This window comes from Pleurodeles waltl, chromosome 5 (genome assembly GCF_031143425.1).
Source record: "Pleurodeles waltl isolate 20211129_DDA chromosome 5, aPleWal1.hap1.20221129, whole genome shotgun sequence".
NCBI classification, from domain to species: Eukaryota; Metazoa; Chordata; class Amphibia; order Caudata; family Salamandridae; genus Pleurodeles; species Pleurodeles waltl.
Genome location: NC_090444.1, coordinates 649,585,524 through 649,604,684, shown reverse-complemented (window position 1 = coordinate 649,604,684; position 19,161 = coordinate 649,585,524). Strand labels below are relative to the sequence as shown.

Genomic DNA, 19,161 nt, shown 5'->3' with positions numbered 1-19,161 from the left:
GGGAGTTTGTCAAACACAAACTCCACAGTTCCATAATGGCTACACTGAAAATTGGGAAGTTTGGTATCAAACTTCTCAGCACAATAAATGCACACTGATGCCAGTGTGGGATTTATTGTAACATACACACAGAGGGCATCTGAGAGATGCCCCCTGAATACCAATCCGACGTCTAGTGTAGGCTGACCAGTTTCTGCCAGCCTGCCACACACCAGACCTGTTGCTGGCCACATGGGGAGAGTGCCTTTGTCACTCTGTGGCCAGGAACAAAGCCTGTACTGGGTGGAGGTGCTTCTCACCTCGCCCTGCAGGAACTGTAAGACCTGGCAGTGAGCCTCAAAGGCTCACCCCTTTTGTTACAGCGCCACAGGGCATCCCAGCTAGTGGAGATGCCCGTCCCTCCGGCTACTGCCCCCACTTTTGGCAGCAAGGTTGGTGCAGAAAATGAGAAAAACAAGGAGGAGTCACCCACCAGTCAGGACAGCCCCTAAGGTGTCCTGAGCTGAGGTGATCCCTGCCTTTAGAAATCCTCCATCTTGAGTTTGGAGGATTTCCCCAACAGGATTAGGGATGTGCCCCCCTCCCCACAGGGAGGAGGCACAAAGAGGGTGTAGCCCCCCCTCAAGGACAGTAGCCATTGGCTACTGCCCTCCCAGACCTAAACACACCCCTAAATTCAGTACTTAGGGGCTCCCCAGATCCCAGGAAATCAGATTCCGGCAACCTGAAGAAACAAGGACTGCTGACCTAGAAGCCTGCAGAGAAGGAGGAAGATGACAACTGCGTTAGCCCCAGCCCTACTAGCCCGTCTCAAACTTCGAAAACCTGCACCAGCGACGCATCCGACAGGGACAACGACCTCTGAAGCCTCAGAGGACTGCCCTGGCCTAAAAGACCAAGAACCTCCTGTGAACAGCTGCCCCGTTCAAAACCAGCTACTTCTTTGCAACAAAGAAGCAACTTGCAAAGACTGCATGTTTCCCGCCGGAAGCGTGAGACTTCTCACTCTGCACCTGATGCCCCGGCTCTAGATTCAGAGAACAAACACCTCAGGGAGGACTCCCTGGTGACTGTGAGCCCGTGAGTAACCAGAGACGACCCCCCTGATCCCCCACAGTGACGCCTGCAGAGAGAATCCAGAGGCTCCCCCTGACCACGACTGCCTGTAACAAGGGACCCGATGCCTGGAATCAACACTGCACCCGCAGCCCCCAGGACCTGAAGGAACCAAACTTCAATGCAGGAGTGACCCTCTGCCTAGCCCAGGTGGTGGCTGTCCCGAGAAGCTCCCCCTGTGCCTGCCTGCACCGCTAGAGTGACCCGCGGGTCCCTCCATTGTTTCCTACCTGAAACTCAACGCCTGCTTTGCACACTGCACCCGGCTGCCCCTGTGCCGCTGAGGGTGTGTTTTGTGTGCCTAGTTGTGTCCCCCCCAGTGCTCTACAAAACCCCCCCGGTCTGCCCCCGCGGACTCAGGTACTTACCTGTTGGCAGACTGGAACGGAAGCACCCCTGTTCTCCATAGGCGCCTATGTGTTTTGGGCACCTCTTTGACCTCTGCACCTGACCGGCCCTGAGCTGCTGGTGTGGTAACTTTAGGGTTGCCTTGAACCCCCAATGGTGGGCTGCCTATGCCCAGAAACTTGAACTTGTAAGTGCCTTACTTACCTGAAAAACTAACCATTACTTACCTTCCCCAGGAACTGTTGATTTTTGCACTATGTCCACTTTTAAAATAGCGTATTGCCATGTTAACTAACACTGTGTATGTTACTGCTCTAATTCAAAGTTCCTAACTTACCTGTCTGAAGTACCTTGCATTTTATGTATTTACTTCAAATCTGGAATCTTGTGGTTCTAAAATAAATTAAGAAAATATATTTTTCTATATAAAAACTATTGGCCTGGAGTTAAGTCTTTGAGTGTGTGTTCCTCATTTATTGCCTGTGTGTGTGTACAACAAATGCTTAACACTACCCTCTGATAAGCCTACTGCTCAACCACACTACCACAAAATGGAGCAATAGAATTATCTAATTTTGCCACTATCTTACCTCTAAGGGGAACCCTTGGACTCTGTGCACACTATCTCTTACTTTGAGATAGTAGATACAGAGCCAACTTCCTACACGACCCATGCACTTTAAACAAGTTACTGGTAACTAATTAGTTAGGCTTTAAAAGAGTCACATAAATGAGAGATCAGCCTCAAAAGGGACTCTTAACAGTGGTGTAACATTAGTCCCCTCAGCCCTTGTGGTGCGGGGGTGGTGGGAGGTCCAGGGGGACCCCTCAGGGCAGTACACTGTGCACAGGCGGCAGGCCCCTTGCCTGGCCTGCGAGCTCATGACTGAGTCGGGGGCAGGCCCTCCATGTACTTTACAAGGGGCCCATTAAGTTTCATTACCCCCTGACTATTAACTGCACAAGTTGCAAATACTGGTACAGCAGAATTCAAATTCAAGTTGTTGTATTTTTTAATCTGCACAGCACTAGGAGACCTGTGGATTGAAAATAAAGTACAAAGTGGCTCCTTACCTTCTTTTATTCTCTCCAGATAATCCTGGATGCATTTGATGCTCGCCTGAATTTCCTCAGTCACTTTGTTCCAGATCCACCACTTGCTGCGCCATGAATCAATCTCACACCAGTTCTGATGTTGCTGTTCATAGAACTCCCTAATCGCCTTGATCTCTTGTTTATACCAAGAATTGCGCACCGCCAGAATCTGGGGGCTGTCTGGGAGAGGATAAGGTCTAAGGTCAAAAAGAAAAAAAAAAATGTTATCACATTTCAAATCAATGTATTTTTTCACTGATATTACCAGCTTCAAGTGAACTTTTTTTATGATTCGATACAAGATGCCAAACATACATTTGCTATAAGTACAAGTTACTTACCTTCGGTAACGATACATCTGGTAGAAACATATTCTAGTTGCAGATTCCTTACCTTTTCAGATTCCTTACCTTTGAATTTCCCCAGGCATCAGACAGGAGCTGGAGATTTTTCTTCGAGCAGTACCTCTGCGCGCCGCCGGGTGGGGTTGGTCGATCCAGCAGGCGACGCTGGCGTTGTGTTTGCCGTGATGATGTTGCGGTCGTATATTGGCACCACCCCGCGCGCTGACGTCAGTTTCTTTTCAAGACTTTCCACACCAGTAGCGCGGAGCCATGAATAACACAGAGTGGTGCGCCAAAACTAGGGCCCTTAAGGGGAAGTTCCTGTCCCTAGAAATCAGTTTGCAGTGCAGGAAGGATGGGCGGGTCGGTAAGGAATCTGCTACTAGAATATGTCTCTACCAGATAGATCGTTACCAAAGGTAAATAACTTTTACATCTGATAGAGACTTCTAATTGCAGATTCCTTACCTTTGAATAGATACTCGAGCAATACCATCTCCGGTGGTGGGCTGAACCAAGATCACACCAAGTACTCCTGCAGAACCGAACGGCCAAAGTAGCCGTCCCTTTGGACCTGATTGTCTAGGCAGTACTGTTTGGTGAAAGTGTGCAGATAACCACGTCGCTGCCTGACAGATATCCAGGACTGGAACACCCGTGCTAGCGCTGTCGTAGCAGCAGTAGCTCTGGTGGAGTGAGCTCGCAAACCTTTGGGAGTTTGCTTTTTAGCCAGAGGATAGCACATTTTGATGCATAAGAGTACCCATCGTGAAATGGTCCTCTTCTGCACCGCCTTCCCCTTCTTTGCACCCACATATCCCACAAAGAGTTGATCGTCCACCTGGAAGTCTTTGTACGATCAAGATAGAACGTTAATGCTCTTTTTGGGTCCAGACGGTGGAGTTTCTCCTCTTCATGAGGGATGTGGGGGTGCATAGAAGGTAGGCAAGGCGATGGACTGTCCGACATGTATGGGTGTCACTACCTTAGGTAGAAAAGAGGCCCTCATGCGAAGCACCACTTTGTCAGGATATATGGCAAGAAAAGGTGGCTTAGATGACAGAGCCTGGAGTTCACTAACTCTGCGGGCAGAAGTAACGGCAACTAAAAAGACAGTCTTTATAGTTAAGAGCTGTAAACGACAGTTGTGAAGCGGTTCAAACGAGGTACACATAAGATATGTTACGACCAAGTTGAGATCCCATTGGGGCATGATGAATGGGATAGGAGGAAAGACATGTGTGAGGCCTTTAAGAAACCTCCCAACAATGGGAGATTTAAATAAGGAAGGCTGATCTGGTAACCTCACGAAAGCAGAGATAGCAGAGAGATATCCATTAAAAGTGCCCAAGGTGGAACTCTGCCGGGCAAGGGAAAGAATAAAGAGAAGGACTTGAGAAAGAGGACTAGTTAGAGGATCGACAGATTTGACGATGCACCATGCCACAAATGTCTTTGAACGAAAGGCTAATACAGTTTTGGTTTAGGGATGCCTGGCTGACAAGATAACGTCACAGACTTCGGGTGGCAGGTCAAAAGACGTCAACTGTCGCCGCTCAATCTCCACGCATGAAGCAGCAGAGTTGACAGGTTCAGGTGGAAGACCCTCCCCTGCTGCTGCGACAGAGGATCCTCCTGAAGGGTCAGTCTGATCAGAGGAACTATGACCATGTTCAAGAGCTCAGGATACCAGACTCTTCGTGCCCAGTTTGGTGCCACCAATATTACTTGGGCCCAGTCTTGCCTGATCTTCTTCAGAACTCTGTGCAGAAGTGGTGCAGGAAGTTGGCTCTGCATATACAATTTCAAAATGGGAGATAGTGTGCACAGAGTCCAAGGGTTCCCCTTAGACGTTGATAGTTGCAGTAATAGATAATACTAATGCTCTATTTTGTGGTAGTGTGGTGAGCAGTAGGCTTATCAGAGGGTAGTGTTAAGCATTTGTTGTACACACACAGGCAATAAATGAGGAACACACACTCAAAGACTTAACTCTAGGCCAATAGTTTGTATATAGAAAATATATTTTCTTAATTTATTTTAGAACCACAAGATTCAAGATTTGAGGTAAGTACATAAAATGCAAGGTACTTCACACAGGTAAGTAGAGAACTTTGATTTAAAACAGTAGTACACACAGTTTAGGTTAAAATGGCAATAAGCTATTTCAAAAGTGGACACTGCAAAAATCAAGAGTTCCTGGGGTAGGTAAATTTGGTTAAGTTTCTCAGGTAAGTAAAGCACTTACACAGTCAGTCTCCTGGGCATCGGCAGCCCACTGTTGGGGGTTCAAGGCAACCCCAAAGTCACCGCACCAGCAACACAGGGCCGGTCAGGTGCAGAGGTCAAAGGAGGGCCCAAAACACATAGGTGCCTATGAAGAACAGGGGTGCTCCCGTTCCGGTCTGCTGGCAGTTAAGTACCTGCGTCCTCGGGGAGCAGACCAGGGAGGTTTTGTAGAACACTGGAGGGGACACAAACAGGCCTACACAAAACACACCCTAAGCGGTACAGGGTTGACCGGGTGCAGTGTGCAAAGCAGGCATAGGGTTTGCTATTGAGAGCAATGGAGGGATCCGGGGGTCACTTAGGCAATGCAGGCAGGGCACAAGGGGGATTCTCGGGCTAGCCACCAACTGGGCTAGCAAGAGGGCCGCCAGCTAGTCACTCCTGCACTGGAAGGTGGTTCCTCTCGGTCCTGGGGGCTGCAGGTGCAGTGCTTGGTGCAGGCGTCGAGTTCCTTATTATCAGGCAGTCGCGGTCAGGGGGAGCTTCTGGATCCTCTCTGCAGGTGTCACTGTGGGGGTCCAGAGGGGATGACTCAGGTTATTCAAGTCGTCGTAGTCGCCTGGGGCTCCTCTCTGTGGTGTTAGTTCTCTGGAGCTCGAGCCGGGGGCATCGGTTGCAGAGGGTGCAGTGCTTGGTCCAGGCGTCGGGTTCCTTGTTACCAGGCAGTTGCGGTCAGGGGGAGCCCTTGGATCCTCTCGGCAGCTGTTGCTGTGAGGGTCCAGGGGGGATGACTCAGGTTACTCACATCGTCGTAGTCGCCTGGGATTCCTCTCTGCAGTGTTAGTTTTCTGGAGCTCGAGGCGAGGGTGCCGGTTGCTGAGTGTGAAGTCTCATGCTTCCAGCGGGAAGAGAGAGTTCTTTGAAAGTTGCTAAAAAGTTGCAAAGTTGTTGCTGAACAGTGCCGCTGTTCTCTGGAGTTTCTTGGTCCTTCGGGTTCAGGGCAGTCCTCCGAGTCCTCAGAGGTCGCTGGTCCCTGTTGGATGCGTCGCTGTGCAGGTTCTTTGAGTCTGGAGACAGGCCGGTAGCTGGGGCCAAGTCAGTTGGTGTCTGTGGTCTCTGCGGGGCTTTCAGGTCAGCAGTCCTTTTTTCAGGTTGCAGGAATATGATTTCCTGGGTTCAGGGTCGCCCCTAAATACTAAATTTAGGGGGGTGTTTAATTCAGTAGGGCAGTAGCCAATGGCTAATGTCCTGGAGGGTGGCTACACCCTCTTTGTGCCTCCTCCCTGAGGGGAGGGGGGCACATCCCTATTCCTATTGGGGGAATCCTCCAATCTCAAGATAGAGGATTTCTAAAGGCAGGAGTCACCTCAGCTCAGGGCACCTTAGGTGCTGTCCTGACTGGTGGGTGGCTCCTCCTTGTTTTCCTCATTATCTCCTCCAGCCTTGCTGCCAAAAGTGGGGGCAGTGGCCAGAGGGGCAGGCATTTCCACTAGCTGGGATGCCCTGGGATGCTGTAACAAAAGGCATGAGCGTTTGAGGCTCACCGTCAGGTGTTACAGTTCCTGCAGAGGGATGTGAGAAGCACCTCCACCCAGTACAGGCTTTGTTCCTGGCCACAGAGTGACAAAGGCACTCACCCCATGTGGCCAGAAACTTGTCTGGTTGTGGCAGGCTGGCAGGAACTGGTCAGCCTAGCACTAGGAGTCGAACTTGTATTCAGGGCATCTCTAAGATGCACTTTGGGTGTATTTTACAATAAATACCACACTGGCATCTGTGTGCATTTATTGTGCTGAGAAGTTTGATACCAAACTTCCCAGATTTCAGTGTAGCCATTAGGGAACTGTGGAGTTCGTAACTGACAGACTCCCAGACCATATACACTTTATGGCTAACCTGCACTTACAATGTCTAAGGTTTTGCATAGACACTATAGGGGCATAGTACTCATGGAACTATGCTCTCACCTTGTCAGGAATAAGGCTGTGCGCGGTCCAGGTCCTGCCCAAAGATCCGCTGCGCGTATTTACGGCGCTTCTTGGGCACCACAAGTGGTCATAAGCATCGCCTGCCCTGTGGTAAAGCTCATGTAGCTGCAGGGTCAGGACAGTGGTGGACAAGATGCACTTATCAGTGCTATTCTATGAAGGGACTACAATTCCCAGGTTTTTAGAGGCAGCGGCCATCTTGGGGTGTGGCAGGCCTATAAAGCCCAGCCACACCCAAGCACATTGCTCATTATTTTGAAGACTTCGCTGCAGTAAGACCTCGTGGGGGTTCCTCTGAAGAAGAGCAGATTTCCTGCATGGCAGATTGACAGCAAGTCGGAGTATCCTTGTTTCCATGGTGAATTCAGATACAAGTAGGTCGTACTCGTAGCGGTAAGGTCTTGATGAGCCCAATCTTGAAGGAAGTTGTTACTTCCATAAGTAAAGCGCCCCTTAGCACAACGAGCAAAGCGTTTCCAGTTCTGAGTGTAAAGCGGCCTTGGTGCGAAGAGCAAAGCGCGCCAGATCACAGGAGTAAAGCGCTCCTTAGCACAATGAGCAAAGCGCTTCAGGCCACATGAGTAAAGCGCCCTTGGCACGACAATCAAAGCGTTTCAGTCCACATGAGTAAAGCGCCCTTGGCACGACAATCAAAGCGTTTCAGGCCACATGAGTAAAGCAGTCTTGGCACGAGGATCAAAACGATTTAGTCCACATGAGTAAAAGCACCCCCTTGGCACAACGAGCAAAGCGCTTCAAGGCACAAGAGTAAAGCGCCCTTGGCACGACAATCAAAGCATTTCAGGCTACATGAGTAAAGCGATCTGGGCATGAGTATCAAAACGCTTCAGGCCACATAAGTAAAGCGCCCCTTGGCATAACGAGCGCAGAGCTTCAGACAAAGGAAGTAAAAGCGCTCTCTGGCATAATGAACAAAGCGCTTCATGAACAACAAGCAAGGCGCTTCTGCCCAAACAAAACGCTTCAAGTTCAATGAGTAAACTTTCAGGCTTAGCTAGTAAATGTGAAAGCGTTTCAGAGATAAGCAAATTATAGTTTCATTGTTTTTTTTGGGAAGCATAATATGTGAGATACATATTTAAGTCTTTGAGAATTTCTAGGTTGAGATCAAATATTTATCTTATGAATGCATAATTGTTACATGATTGATATTCAGAGTATGACCACAGCCCCAAGCTCTTGCCATCTCTAGGTTCAGAGGTTGCAGTTTGTTCTTGTTCCATGATTCAAAGAAGGGGCTACGCCCACTTCACAAAGGGTCTCAATCTGATATCACGGAGACGCCTTTATTCAGTCTATTGGTGAGTTATACTGTTATGAATGAATGTATGCATATTTTTTCTAACCGTTTCTTTTCAGATATCTCTCCCTGCAGTTCCATTCCCTAATTCCCTTCCCCCCTCCTGGCTTCATCATAACTCTGTGCTATAATAGCCTTCTGAGTTGGTGACGCCTTGGGGGTGGGCCTTTTGTTCAGTATCATGCATATCCTGAGGAAAGGGCACTGTGGCACACCTGTGGTATAGTGCACCCTGTCTTAGTGCTGTAAGGCCTGCTAGAGGGGTGACTTACCTACGCCACAGGCAGTGAGAGGTGGGTGTGGCACCCTGAGGGGAGTGCCATGTTAACTTAGTCATTTTCTCCCAACCAGCACACACAAGCTGTGAGGCAATGTGCATGTGCTGAGTGAGGGGTCCCCAAGGTGGCTTAATACATGCTGCAGCCCTTAGAGACCTTCCTTGGCAACAGGGCCCTTGGTACCAGGGGTACCATTTACAAGGGACTTATCTGTGTGCCAGGGCTGTGCCAATTGTGGGAACAAAGGCACAGTTTAGGGAATTACACTGGTGCTGGGGCCTGGTTAGCAGGGTCCCAGCATACTTTCAATCATAACTGGCATCAACAAAAGGCAAAAAGTCAGGGGGTAACCATGCCAAGGAAGGCATTTACTTACACAATCCACTGCCCCCCCCAAAACAAAATATGATGAGACTAACCTTTCCCAAGAGTGTCTTCATTTTCTAGGTGGAAGAACCTGGAAATGCCATCAGCATTGGCATGGCAGTCCCAGGTCTGTGTTCCACTACAAAGTCCATTCTTTGTAGGGATATGGACCACCTCAACAGTTAAGGGTTTTCTCCTTTCATTTGCATCAGCCATCTGAGAGGTCTGTGGTCAGTTTGAACTGTGAAGTGAGAACCAAAAAGGTATGGTCTCAACTTCTTCAGGGACCAAACCACAGCAAAGGCCTCCCTCTCAATGGCACTCCAACGCTGCTCCCTGGGGAGTAACCTCCTGCTAATAAAAGCAACAGGCTGGTCAAGGCCATCATCATTTGTTTGGGACAGGACCGCTCCTATCCCATGCTCAGAGGCACCAGTCTGCACCATGAACTGCTTAGAATAATCTGGAGCATTTAAAACAGGTGCTGTACACATAGCTTGCTTCAGGGTATCAAAGGCCTTTTGATAGTCCACGGTCCAGTTCACTTTATTGGGCATTTTCTTGGAGGTCAGTTCTGTGAGGGGTGTCACTATTGATCCATATCCCTTCACATATCTCCTATAGTACCCAGTCACACCAAGGAATGCCCTGACTTGAGTCTGGGTTTTTGGGAGATACCCAGTCCAGAATAGTCTGGATCTTGGGTTGGAGTGGCTGAACTTGGCCTCCACCCACAAGGTGTCCCAAGTAAACCACAGTACCCTGCCCTATCTGACATTTAGATGCCTTGATAGTGAGGCCTGCTGCTTGCAAGTCTTGCAGGCCCTGCAAAACCTTCTTCAGGTGGAACAGGTGATCCTACCTGTTGGAGCTAAAGACAGCAATATCATCAAGATAAGCTGCACTAAATGAATCCAAGCCAGCAAGGACTTGATTCACCAACCTTTGGAAGGTGGCAGGGGCATTCTTTAAGCCAAAGGGCATCACAGTAAACTGGTAGCGCCCATCAGGTGTAGAGAATGCTGTTTTCTCTTTTGTTCCATGTGCCATTTTTATTTGCCAGTACCCCGCTGTCAAGTCAAAGATACTTAAGTATTTGGTTGCACCTAATTATCTATGAGCTCATCTGCCCTTGGGATGGGGTAAGCATCTGTTTTAGTGACCGAGTTGAGCCCTCTGTAGTTCACACAAAACCTCATCTCTTTCTTGGCATCTTTGGTGTGAGGTTTGGGGACCAAGACCACTGGGCTACCCCAGGGACTGTCAGAGTGCTCAATCACTCCCAACTCCAGCATCTTGTGGACTTCCACTTTGATGCTTTCCTTAACTTGGTCAGACTGTCTAAATATTTTATTCTTGAAAGGCATAATGTCTCCTGTGTCCACATCATGGGTATACCGGTGTGTCTGAAACGGGGTCAAGGAAAAGAGCCCAGCAAACTGCTGGAGGACTTGCCTGCAGTCAGCCTGCTGTTGGCCAGAGAAGGTGTCTGAATAGCTCACTCCATCTACTGAGCCATCCTTAGGGTCAATGGAGAGGAGATCAGGGAGAGGTTCACTCTCTGCTTCCTGGTCCTCAACTGTAACCATTAATATGTTTACATCTGCACTGACATGAAAGAGTTTGAGGCGCTTAACATGGATCACCCTCTTGGAGGTCCTTCTAGTGCCTAGGTCCACCATGTAGGTGACCTGACTCTTTCTCTAGCACTAGGTAAGGGCCACTCCATATGTTCTGAAGTGCCCTGGGAGCCAGAGGCTCCAGAACCCAGACTTTCTGCCCTGGCTGAAACTCAACCATAGCAGCCTTTTGGTTATATCACATCTTTTGGAGTTGTTGGCTGGCCTCAAGGTGTTTGCTTGCCTTTTCCATGTACTCTGCCATCCTTGAACGTAGGCCTAGTACATAGTCCACCACATCTTGTTTAGGCTCATGGAGGGGTCTCTCTCAGCCTTCTTTTACAAGTGCCAGTGGTCCCCTAGCAGGATGGCCAAACAAAAGCTCAAAGGGGGAAAACCCTACTCCTTTCTGTGAGTGAAAAGCAGGCACGGCAAGAGGACATCCCATCTCCTTTTAAGTTTTTCAGGGAGCCCCATGATCATGCCCATCAATGTCTTGTTAAATCTATCCACAAGACCATTGGTTTGTGGATGGTATGGTGTGGTGAATTTATAAGTCACTGCACACTCATTCCACATGTGCTTTAGGTAAGCTGACATGAAGTTGGTACCTCTGTTAGAAACCACCTCCTTAGGAAATCCCACTCTGGTAAAAAATACCAGTGAGTGCCTTTGCTACTGCAGAGGCAGTAGTGGACCTAAGGGGCATTGCTTCAGCGTACCTGGTAGCATGATCCACTACTACCAGAATATACTGGTTCCCTGATGCTGCGGGAGGTTCAAGTGGACCCACTACATCCACTCCCACTATCTCAAAGGGCACCCCCACCACTGGAAATGGAATGAGGGGGGGCCTTTGAATAGCCACCTGTCTTACCACTGGCTTGACAGGTGACACAGGAGGTCCAAAACTCCTTTACCTTCTGGGACATATTGGGCCAATAGAAATGGTTGACTAATCTCTCCCAAATCTTGGTTTGTCCCAAATGCCCAGCAAGGGGAATGTCATGGGCTAAGGTCACAATGAACTCCCTAAACTCATGAGGCACTACCACTCTCCTAGTAACACCAGGTTTTGGATCTCTTGTCTCAGTGTAAAGGAGCCCATCCTCCCAACAGACCCTGTAGGTTCCATTGACAGTTCCTTTTTCTTGCTCAGCTGCTTGCTGTCTTAGGCCTTCAAGAGAGGGACAAGTTTCTTGCCCCTTACACAGCTGTTCCTTGAGGGTCCCCCTGGGCCCAAGAGCTCAACCTGGTATGGCTCCAGCTCCATGCACTCAGTTCCCTCAGGGGATAGAACATCTTCCTGGGAAGAGAGGTTCTGTTTCTTGTGCTGTGTTGAAGCTGGTTCCCCAGTCTTCTTTCCTTTTCTCTTGGAAGGTTGGGCCATTATTCCAGACTTGAGGACTTCTTTTTCACCCTGAGCCCTGCTCTGTGCCCTTGTCTTGACACACACCAGTTCAGGGATACCCAGCATGGCTGCATGGGTCTTGAGCTCTATCTCAGCCCATGCTGAGGACTCCAGATCATTCCCTAGCAGACATTCTACTGGAATTGCAGAGGAGACTACCACCTATTTCAGGCCTGTGATCCCTCCCCATTCTAAAGTAACCATTGCCATGGGATGGACTTTAGTTTGATTGTCAGCATTAGTGACTGGATATGCCTGTCCAGCCAGGTACTGTCCTGGGCAAACCAGTTTGTATGTCACCGTTGTGAAACTGGCACCTGTGTCCCTCAGGGCTTCCACTCTAGTCCCATTGATTGAGAGCTGATGCCTGTATTTTTGCATGTTAGACAGGCTGGCTGCAAGTGTGGCTAAATCCACCCCACACTCTGAGACTAGTGTAGCTTCAGTATGGACCATGATTTGCTTTGGGCACACTGTTGATCTCACTGGAGACTGGCTATTTCAGTACTAACTGGATTAGTTGTTGTTGTGGGACTTTTCTTTGGACGCGCCTTGTCTCCAGTTTGGTGTCCATGCTGTCTACAGTTTTGACACCAGGCCTTCTGGGGATCAAAGTTTTTACCCTTATACCCATTTGAGGATTGTGAAGAGGCTCCGGGCCCACCCTCCTGAGCAGGGTTTTGGGGCCCTGTTGAAGACTCTTTACTTTTTCCCTTGGATGTCTCAACACTCTTCCCCTGGGGAGGCTTTGTGACCCCTTTCTTTTGGTCACCCCCTGTGGAAGTCTTGGTCACTCTAGTCCTGACCCAATGGTCTGCCTTCTTTCCCAATACTTGGTGAGAAATTGGACCTAAGTCTACCAGATGCCGATGTAGTTTGTCATTTAAACAATCACTTAACAGATGTTCTTTCATAAACAGGTTATACAGCCCATCATAATCATTTACACCACTGCCAGTTATCCAACCATCTAGTGTTTTGACTGAGAAGTCAACAAAATCAACCCAGGTCTGGCTCGAGGATTTTTGAGCCCCCTGAACCTAATCCTGTACTCCTCAGTTGAGAATCCAAACCCCTCAATCAGGGTAGCCTGCATGAGGTCATAGGATTCTGCATCTTTACCAGAGAGTGTGAGGAGTCTATCCCTACACTTTCCAGTGAACATTTCCCAAAGGAGAGCACCCCAGTAAGATCTGTTTACTTTTCTGGTTGCACAAACCCTCTCAAAAGCTGTGAACCATTTGGTGATATCATCACCATCTTCATATTACAATCCCTTTGGGAATTTTTAGGATATCAGTATTCTCTCTGACCATATTTATGTTGCTGCCACCGCTGATGGGAGCTAAACCCATCTCTTGTCTTTCCCTTTGTATGGCTAGGACCTGCTTCTCCAAAGCCAGTCTTTTGGCCACCCTGGCTAACAGGAGGTCATCTTCATTGAGGCTTCCCTCAATGCTTAGAGAGGCAGTAGTCTCCCCTGTGGAAGAACCAGCCTCTCTATGATTTGTGGAGTCAGGGTTTGAGGAACCCTGTTCTCCCTGGTTAGGACAGGAGGGGGGGATTAATCCTCCTATCCACTAACTTCCCCCTCTGAAGGGTTATCTTCAGAGGGGTGGTCTCTTGTGAACTCTGCCAAAAGCTCCTGGAGCTTTACTTTGGTAGGCTTGGACTCAGTTCTTATCTTTTTAATTTTACAGAGAGACCTTAACTCTGACATCCCTAGATGCAGGTAAGGGGTGAGGTTGAGTTCCATCACCATCTCATCTGTATTAGACATTATCACTCTAAAAGTCGGGATTCCTTTTTAAGAATCTAAAAACTATTTTTAGAACTTAAATCTAAACTTTACAAACTTTTCAACTCTAAGAGAAATGCTAACAGGAACTTACACAAGGACCTAGCAGAACTTTTAAAAATTTAGAAAAAAAGTTGCACAAAATCAGTTTCTAATGACAATTTTTGGAAGTTAGTAATGTAATCAGGTAGTGGCTGAGTAGTCCAGCAACTGGAAAATCTTAGACCCCACTGCTGATCCACCAATGTAGGAAGTTGGCTCTGTTTATACTATCTAAAAGTGAGAGAGCGTGCACAGAGTCCAAGGGTTCCCCTTAGAGGTTGATAGTGGCAAAATTAGATAATACTAATGCTCTATTTTGTGGTAGTGTGGTCGAGCAGTAGGCTTATCAGAGGGTAGTGTTAAGCATTTGTTGTACACATACAGGCAATAAATGAGTAACACACACTCAAAGACTTAACTCCAGACCAATAGGTTTTATATAGAAAAATATATTTTCTTCATTTATTTTAGAACCACAAGATTCAAGATTTGAGGTAAGTACATAAAAAGCAAGGTACTTCACACAGGTAAGTAGAGAACTTTGATTTAAAATACTAGTACACACAGTTTAGGTTAAAATGGCAATAAGCTATTTTAAAAGTGGAGACTGCAAAAATCAACATTTCCTGGGGGAGGTAAGTTTGGTTAAGTCTCTCAGGTAAGTAAAGCACTTACACAGTCAGTCTCCTAGGCATAGGCAGCCCACTGTTGGGGTTCAAGGCAACCCCAAAGTCACCACACCAGCAACAGAGAGCCAGTCAGGTGCAGAGGTCAAAGAGGGCCCCAAATACCATAGGTGCCTATGGAGACAGGGGGTGCTCTGGTTCCAGTCTGCTAGCAGGTAAGTACCTGCGTCCTCGAGGAGCAGACCAGGGAGATTGACTCTCCCGGGGGGGGGGGGGGGGGCACAAAAAGGCACACAAAACACACCCTCAGCGGTACAGTGGCAGCCGGGTGCAGTGTGCAAGGTAGGTGTCGGGTTTGCTATTGAAAGCAATGGAGGGACCCGGGGGTCACTTAGACGATGCAAGCAGGGCACAGGGGGCTTCTCGGGCCAGCCACCGACTGGGCTAGGAAGAGGGCCGCCTGCTGGTCACTCCTGCACTGGAAGGTGGTTCCTCTCAGTCGTGGGGTCTGCGGGTGCAGTGCTAGATCCAGGCACTGGGTTTCTTGTTACCAGGCAGGTGTGGTCAGACGGAGCCTCTGGATCCTCTCTGCAGGCGTTGCTGAAGGGGTGCAGGGGGGGTCGACTCAGGATACTCACATCCTCTTAGTCGCCTGGGTGTCCTCTCTGCGGTGTTAGTTCTCTGGAGCTCGAGCCGGGGGCATCGGGTGCAGAGTGAGAAGTCCCACGCTTCCAGCAGGAAGAGAGAGCTCTTTGGAAGTTGCTAAAAAGTTGCAAAGTTGTTGCTGTTTTTGAACAGTGCTGCTGTTCTCAGGAGTTTCTTGTTCCTTCAGGTTCAGGGCAGTCCTCTGAGTCCTCAGAGGTCGCTGGCCCCTATCGGATGCGTCGCTGTGCAGGTTATTTGAGTATGGAGAAAGGCCGGTAGGGCTGGGACCAAGTCAGTCGGTGTCTCTGTCGTCTTTGCAGGGCTTTCAGGTCAGCAGTCCTTCTTTCTTCAGTTTGCAGGAATCTGATTTCCTGGGTTCAGTGTTGCCCCTCAATACTAAATTTAGGGGTTTGTTTAGGTCTCGGGGGCAGTAGCCAATGGCTACTGGCCTGGAGGGTGGCTACACCCTCTTTGTGCCTCCTCCCTGAGGGGTGGGGGGCCCATCCCTATTTCTATTGGGAGAATCCTCCAAACTCAAGATGGAGGATTTCTAAAGGCAGGGGTCACCTCAGCTCAGGGCACCTTAGGGGCTGTCCTACCTGGTGGGTGACTCCTCCTTGTTTTTCTCATTATATCCTCCAGCCTTGCCGCCAGAAGTGGGGGCAGTGGCTGGAGGGGCGGGCATCTCCACTAGCTGGAATGCCCTGGGGTGCTGAAGGGGGTTGAGTTCTGTATCGTTACACTTGACTGGATGGCGTTTGATTCACATAAAAAGGCATGGACAATGCTATGCAAACATTGACTATTAAGGATTCCAAGCCTGGCTACGGGGAACAGATCAACCATGTGACTATATAAAAGGAGCTTCAGATTCAATGGAAGGTGTAGCAGCATTTTTTATTTCAAAACCAAAAGCATAGCTTCAATAATATTCCTCCTGCTGCCATACCTCGACCCAAAGCAGTTATCACTAGGGGTGCGAAGATATTTTTTTTCGAATTCCAGTCAGTAGTCTTGAAAAGCAACTGTTAGTTTATTGGCCATGATCAGTCTGAGTTTGTTATGGAGTATCAGACTTCTGACAACTGTAGGAGGCTGGCCTGGCTTATAGTGGGTACCTGATGGTACTTACACATTGTGCCAGGTCCAGTTATTCCTTATTAGTAGATTAGCAGTGTTCTAGCAGCTTAGGCTGATAGAGGTAGCTATGGTAGAGCAGCTTAGGCTGAATAGAGAGCCATGCAAAGCTCCTACTATACCACTTATATCATATAGCACTATATCATAAGAAACACAATACTCAGAGTTACTAAAAATAAAGGTACTTTATTTTAGTGACAATATGCCAAAAGTATCTCAGAGGATATACTCCCTTAGGAGGTAAGTAATATACACAAAATATACACACAAACCAAAATCAGGTAAGTAAACAGTTAGTAGTGCAAACACTGTAGAATACAATAGAATGCAAAAGGAAACAATAGGCCTAGGGGCAACACAAACCATATACTCCAAAAGTGGAATGCGAACCACGAATGGGCCCCAGGCCTAGTGTAGTGTGTAGAGGGTCGCTGGGAGTGTAAGAAAACACTGAGGGTGTCCAAGATACCTCACCCCAAGCCCCTGAAAAGTAGGAGTAAAGTTACCCTACTACCCCAGAAAGACAGTAAAGTCAAGATAGGGGATTCTGCAAAGACAACAACTCACTGCAAAGCACTGAAGACTGATTCCTGGACCTGAGGACCTGTAAAGGAAGGGGACCAAGTCCAAGAGTCATGCAAGTGTCCAGGGGGACAGGAGCCAACTAAACACCAGATGAAGGTGCAAAAGGGCTGCCTCTGGGTGGAAGAAGCTGAAGATTCTGCAACAACGGAAGGTGCCAGGAACTTATCATTTGCTCAGAAGATGTCCCACGGGGTGCTAGAGGATGCAGAGTTGTTTGCACGCAGAAAGACTGCAAACAAGCCTTGCTAGCTGCAAGAGTCGTGGTTGAAGATAATTGGTGCTGCCTGGGCCCAGGAAGGACCAGGAGGTCGCCCCTTGGAGGAGCCCCGCTCAGCAACAGAGAGAGCCCATGCAGAAGCAGGCAGCACCCGCAGAAGCACTTGAACGGGCATTCAAGATATCTGAGCACAGCGGTCATCTCAACACAACAAAAGAGGGTCCCACGAAGCCCGTGCTCAACTCAGCGAGTTGAGCAATGCAGGACGGAGTGCGGGGTAACTGGGCTAGGCTGTGCACGAAGGAATCCTTGCAAGAGTGCACAGAAGCCCTAGCAGCTGCAGATCATGCAGTACACAGGATTGCTGTCTGGCATGGGGAGGCAAGGACTTACCTCCACCAAATTTGGACATAAGGACCACTGGACTGTCGGGGTCGCTTGGATCCAGCTCCTGTGTTCCAGGGACCACGCTTGTGAAGATGAGAGGGGACCCAGAGGACCGGTGATGCAGAAGTTTGGTGCCTGAGTTAGCAGGGGGAAGATTCTGTCGACCCATGGGAGATTTCTTCTTGGCTTCCAGTGCAGGGTGAAGGCAGACAGCCCTCAGATTATGCACCACCAGGAAACAGTCAAGAAAGCCGGCAGGATTAGGCGCTACAATGTCGCTGGTAGTCTTCTTGCTACTTTGTTGTGGTTTTGCAGGCGTTCTGGAGCAGTCAGAGGTCAATCTTTGCCAGAAGTCGAAGAGGGAGATGCAGAGGAACTCTGATGAGCTCTTGAATTCGTTATCTGATGAGAAACCCACAGGAGAGACGCTAAATAGTCCTCAGAGGAGGATTGGCTACCTAACCAGGTAAGAGCCTATCAGGAGGGGTCTCTGACGTCACCTGCTGGCACTGGCCACTCAGAGCTGTCCATTGTGCACTCACACCTCTGCTTTCATGATGGTAGAGGTCTGGGACACACTGGAGGAGCTCTGGGCACCACCCCTGGGGTGGTGATGGACAGGGGAGTGGTCACTCCCCTTTCCTTCGTCCAGTTTCGCACCAGAGCAGGTACTGGGCGATCCCTGAACCGGTGTAGACTGGCTTATGGCAGGAGGGCACCATCTGTTCCCTTAAAAGCATTTGCAGAGGCTGGGGGAGGCTACTCCTCCCCAGCCCTTAACACCTATTTCCAAAGGGAGAGGGTGTAGCACCCTCTCTGAGAAAATCCTTTGTTCTGCCTTCCTGGGACTGGGCCCAGACCTCAGGAGGGCAGGAACCTGTCTGTCAGCGGTAGCTGCAGAGGAAACCCCGGAGAGCTCGTTTGGCAGTACCCAGGGTCCATGCTGGAGCCCCGGGGACGCATGGAATTGGCACCCCAATATCAGATTTGGCATAGGGGGACAATTCCATGATCTTAGACATGTAAATGGACATATTCGGAGTTACCATTGTGAAGCTACATATAGGTATTGACCTATATGTAGTGCATGCGTGTAATGGTGTCCCCGCACTCACAAAGTCTGGGGAAATTGCACCGAACAATGTGGAGGCACCTTGACTAGTGCCAGGGTGCCCTCACACTCAGTATCTTTGCACCTAACCTTCACTAAGTGAGGGTTAGACTTATACGTTACTTCACTCAGACTGCAGTGGCAGTCCTGTGTAAGAACTGTCTGAGCTCCCTATGGGTGGCAAAAGAAATGCTGCAGCCCATAGGGATCTCCTGGAACGCCAATAACCTGGGTACCTAGATACCATATACCAGGGAATTATAAGGGTGTTCCAGTGTGCCAATCAGAATTGGTGAAAATGGTCACTAGCCTGCAGTGACAATTTTAAAAGCAGAGAGAGCATAAGCACTGAGATTCTGGTTATCAGAGCCTCAGTGACACAGTTAGGCACCGCAGAGGGAACACATATAGGCCACAAACTATGAGTACTGGGGTAACATGCCAGGGAAGATATTACTTTCCTACAACAACTTCCATTGGGTCATACACAGGACT

General features: G+C 48.9%; 1 protein-coding gene across 4 annotated transcripts in view; it reads right to left on the bottom strand.

The window, feature by feature from the left end:
• AK9 (adenylate kinase 9) overlaps nt 1-19,161 on the bottom strand; it is an 824,487-nt gene that overhangs the window by 93,315 nt on the left and 712,011 nt on the right. For all 4 annotated transcript variants that reach the window (XM_069234515.1, XM_069234516.1, XM_069234517.1 and 1 more), the window contains one exon: nt 2,539-2,756. In XM_069234515.1, the coding sequence (XP_069090616.1) occupies nt 2,539-2,756 (218 nt within the window). The remainder of the gene's footprint in view (nt 1-2,538; nt 2,757-19,161) is intronic.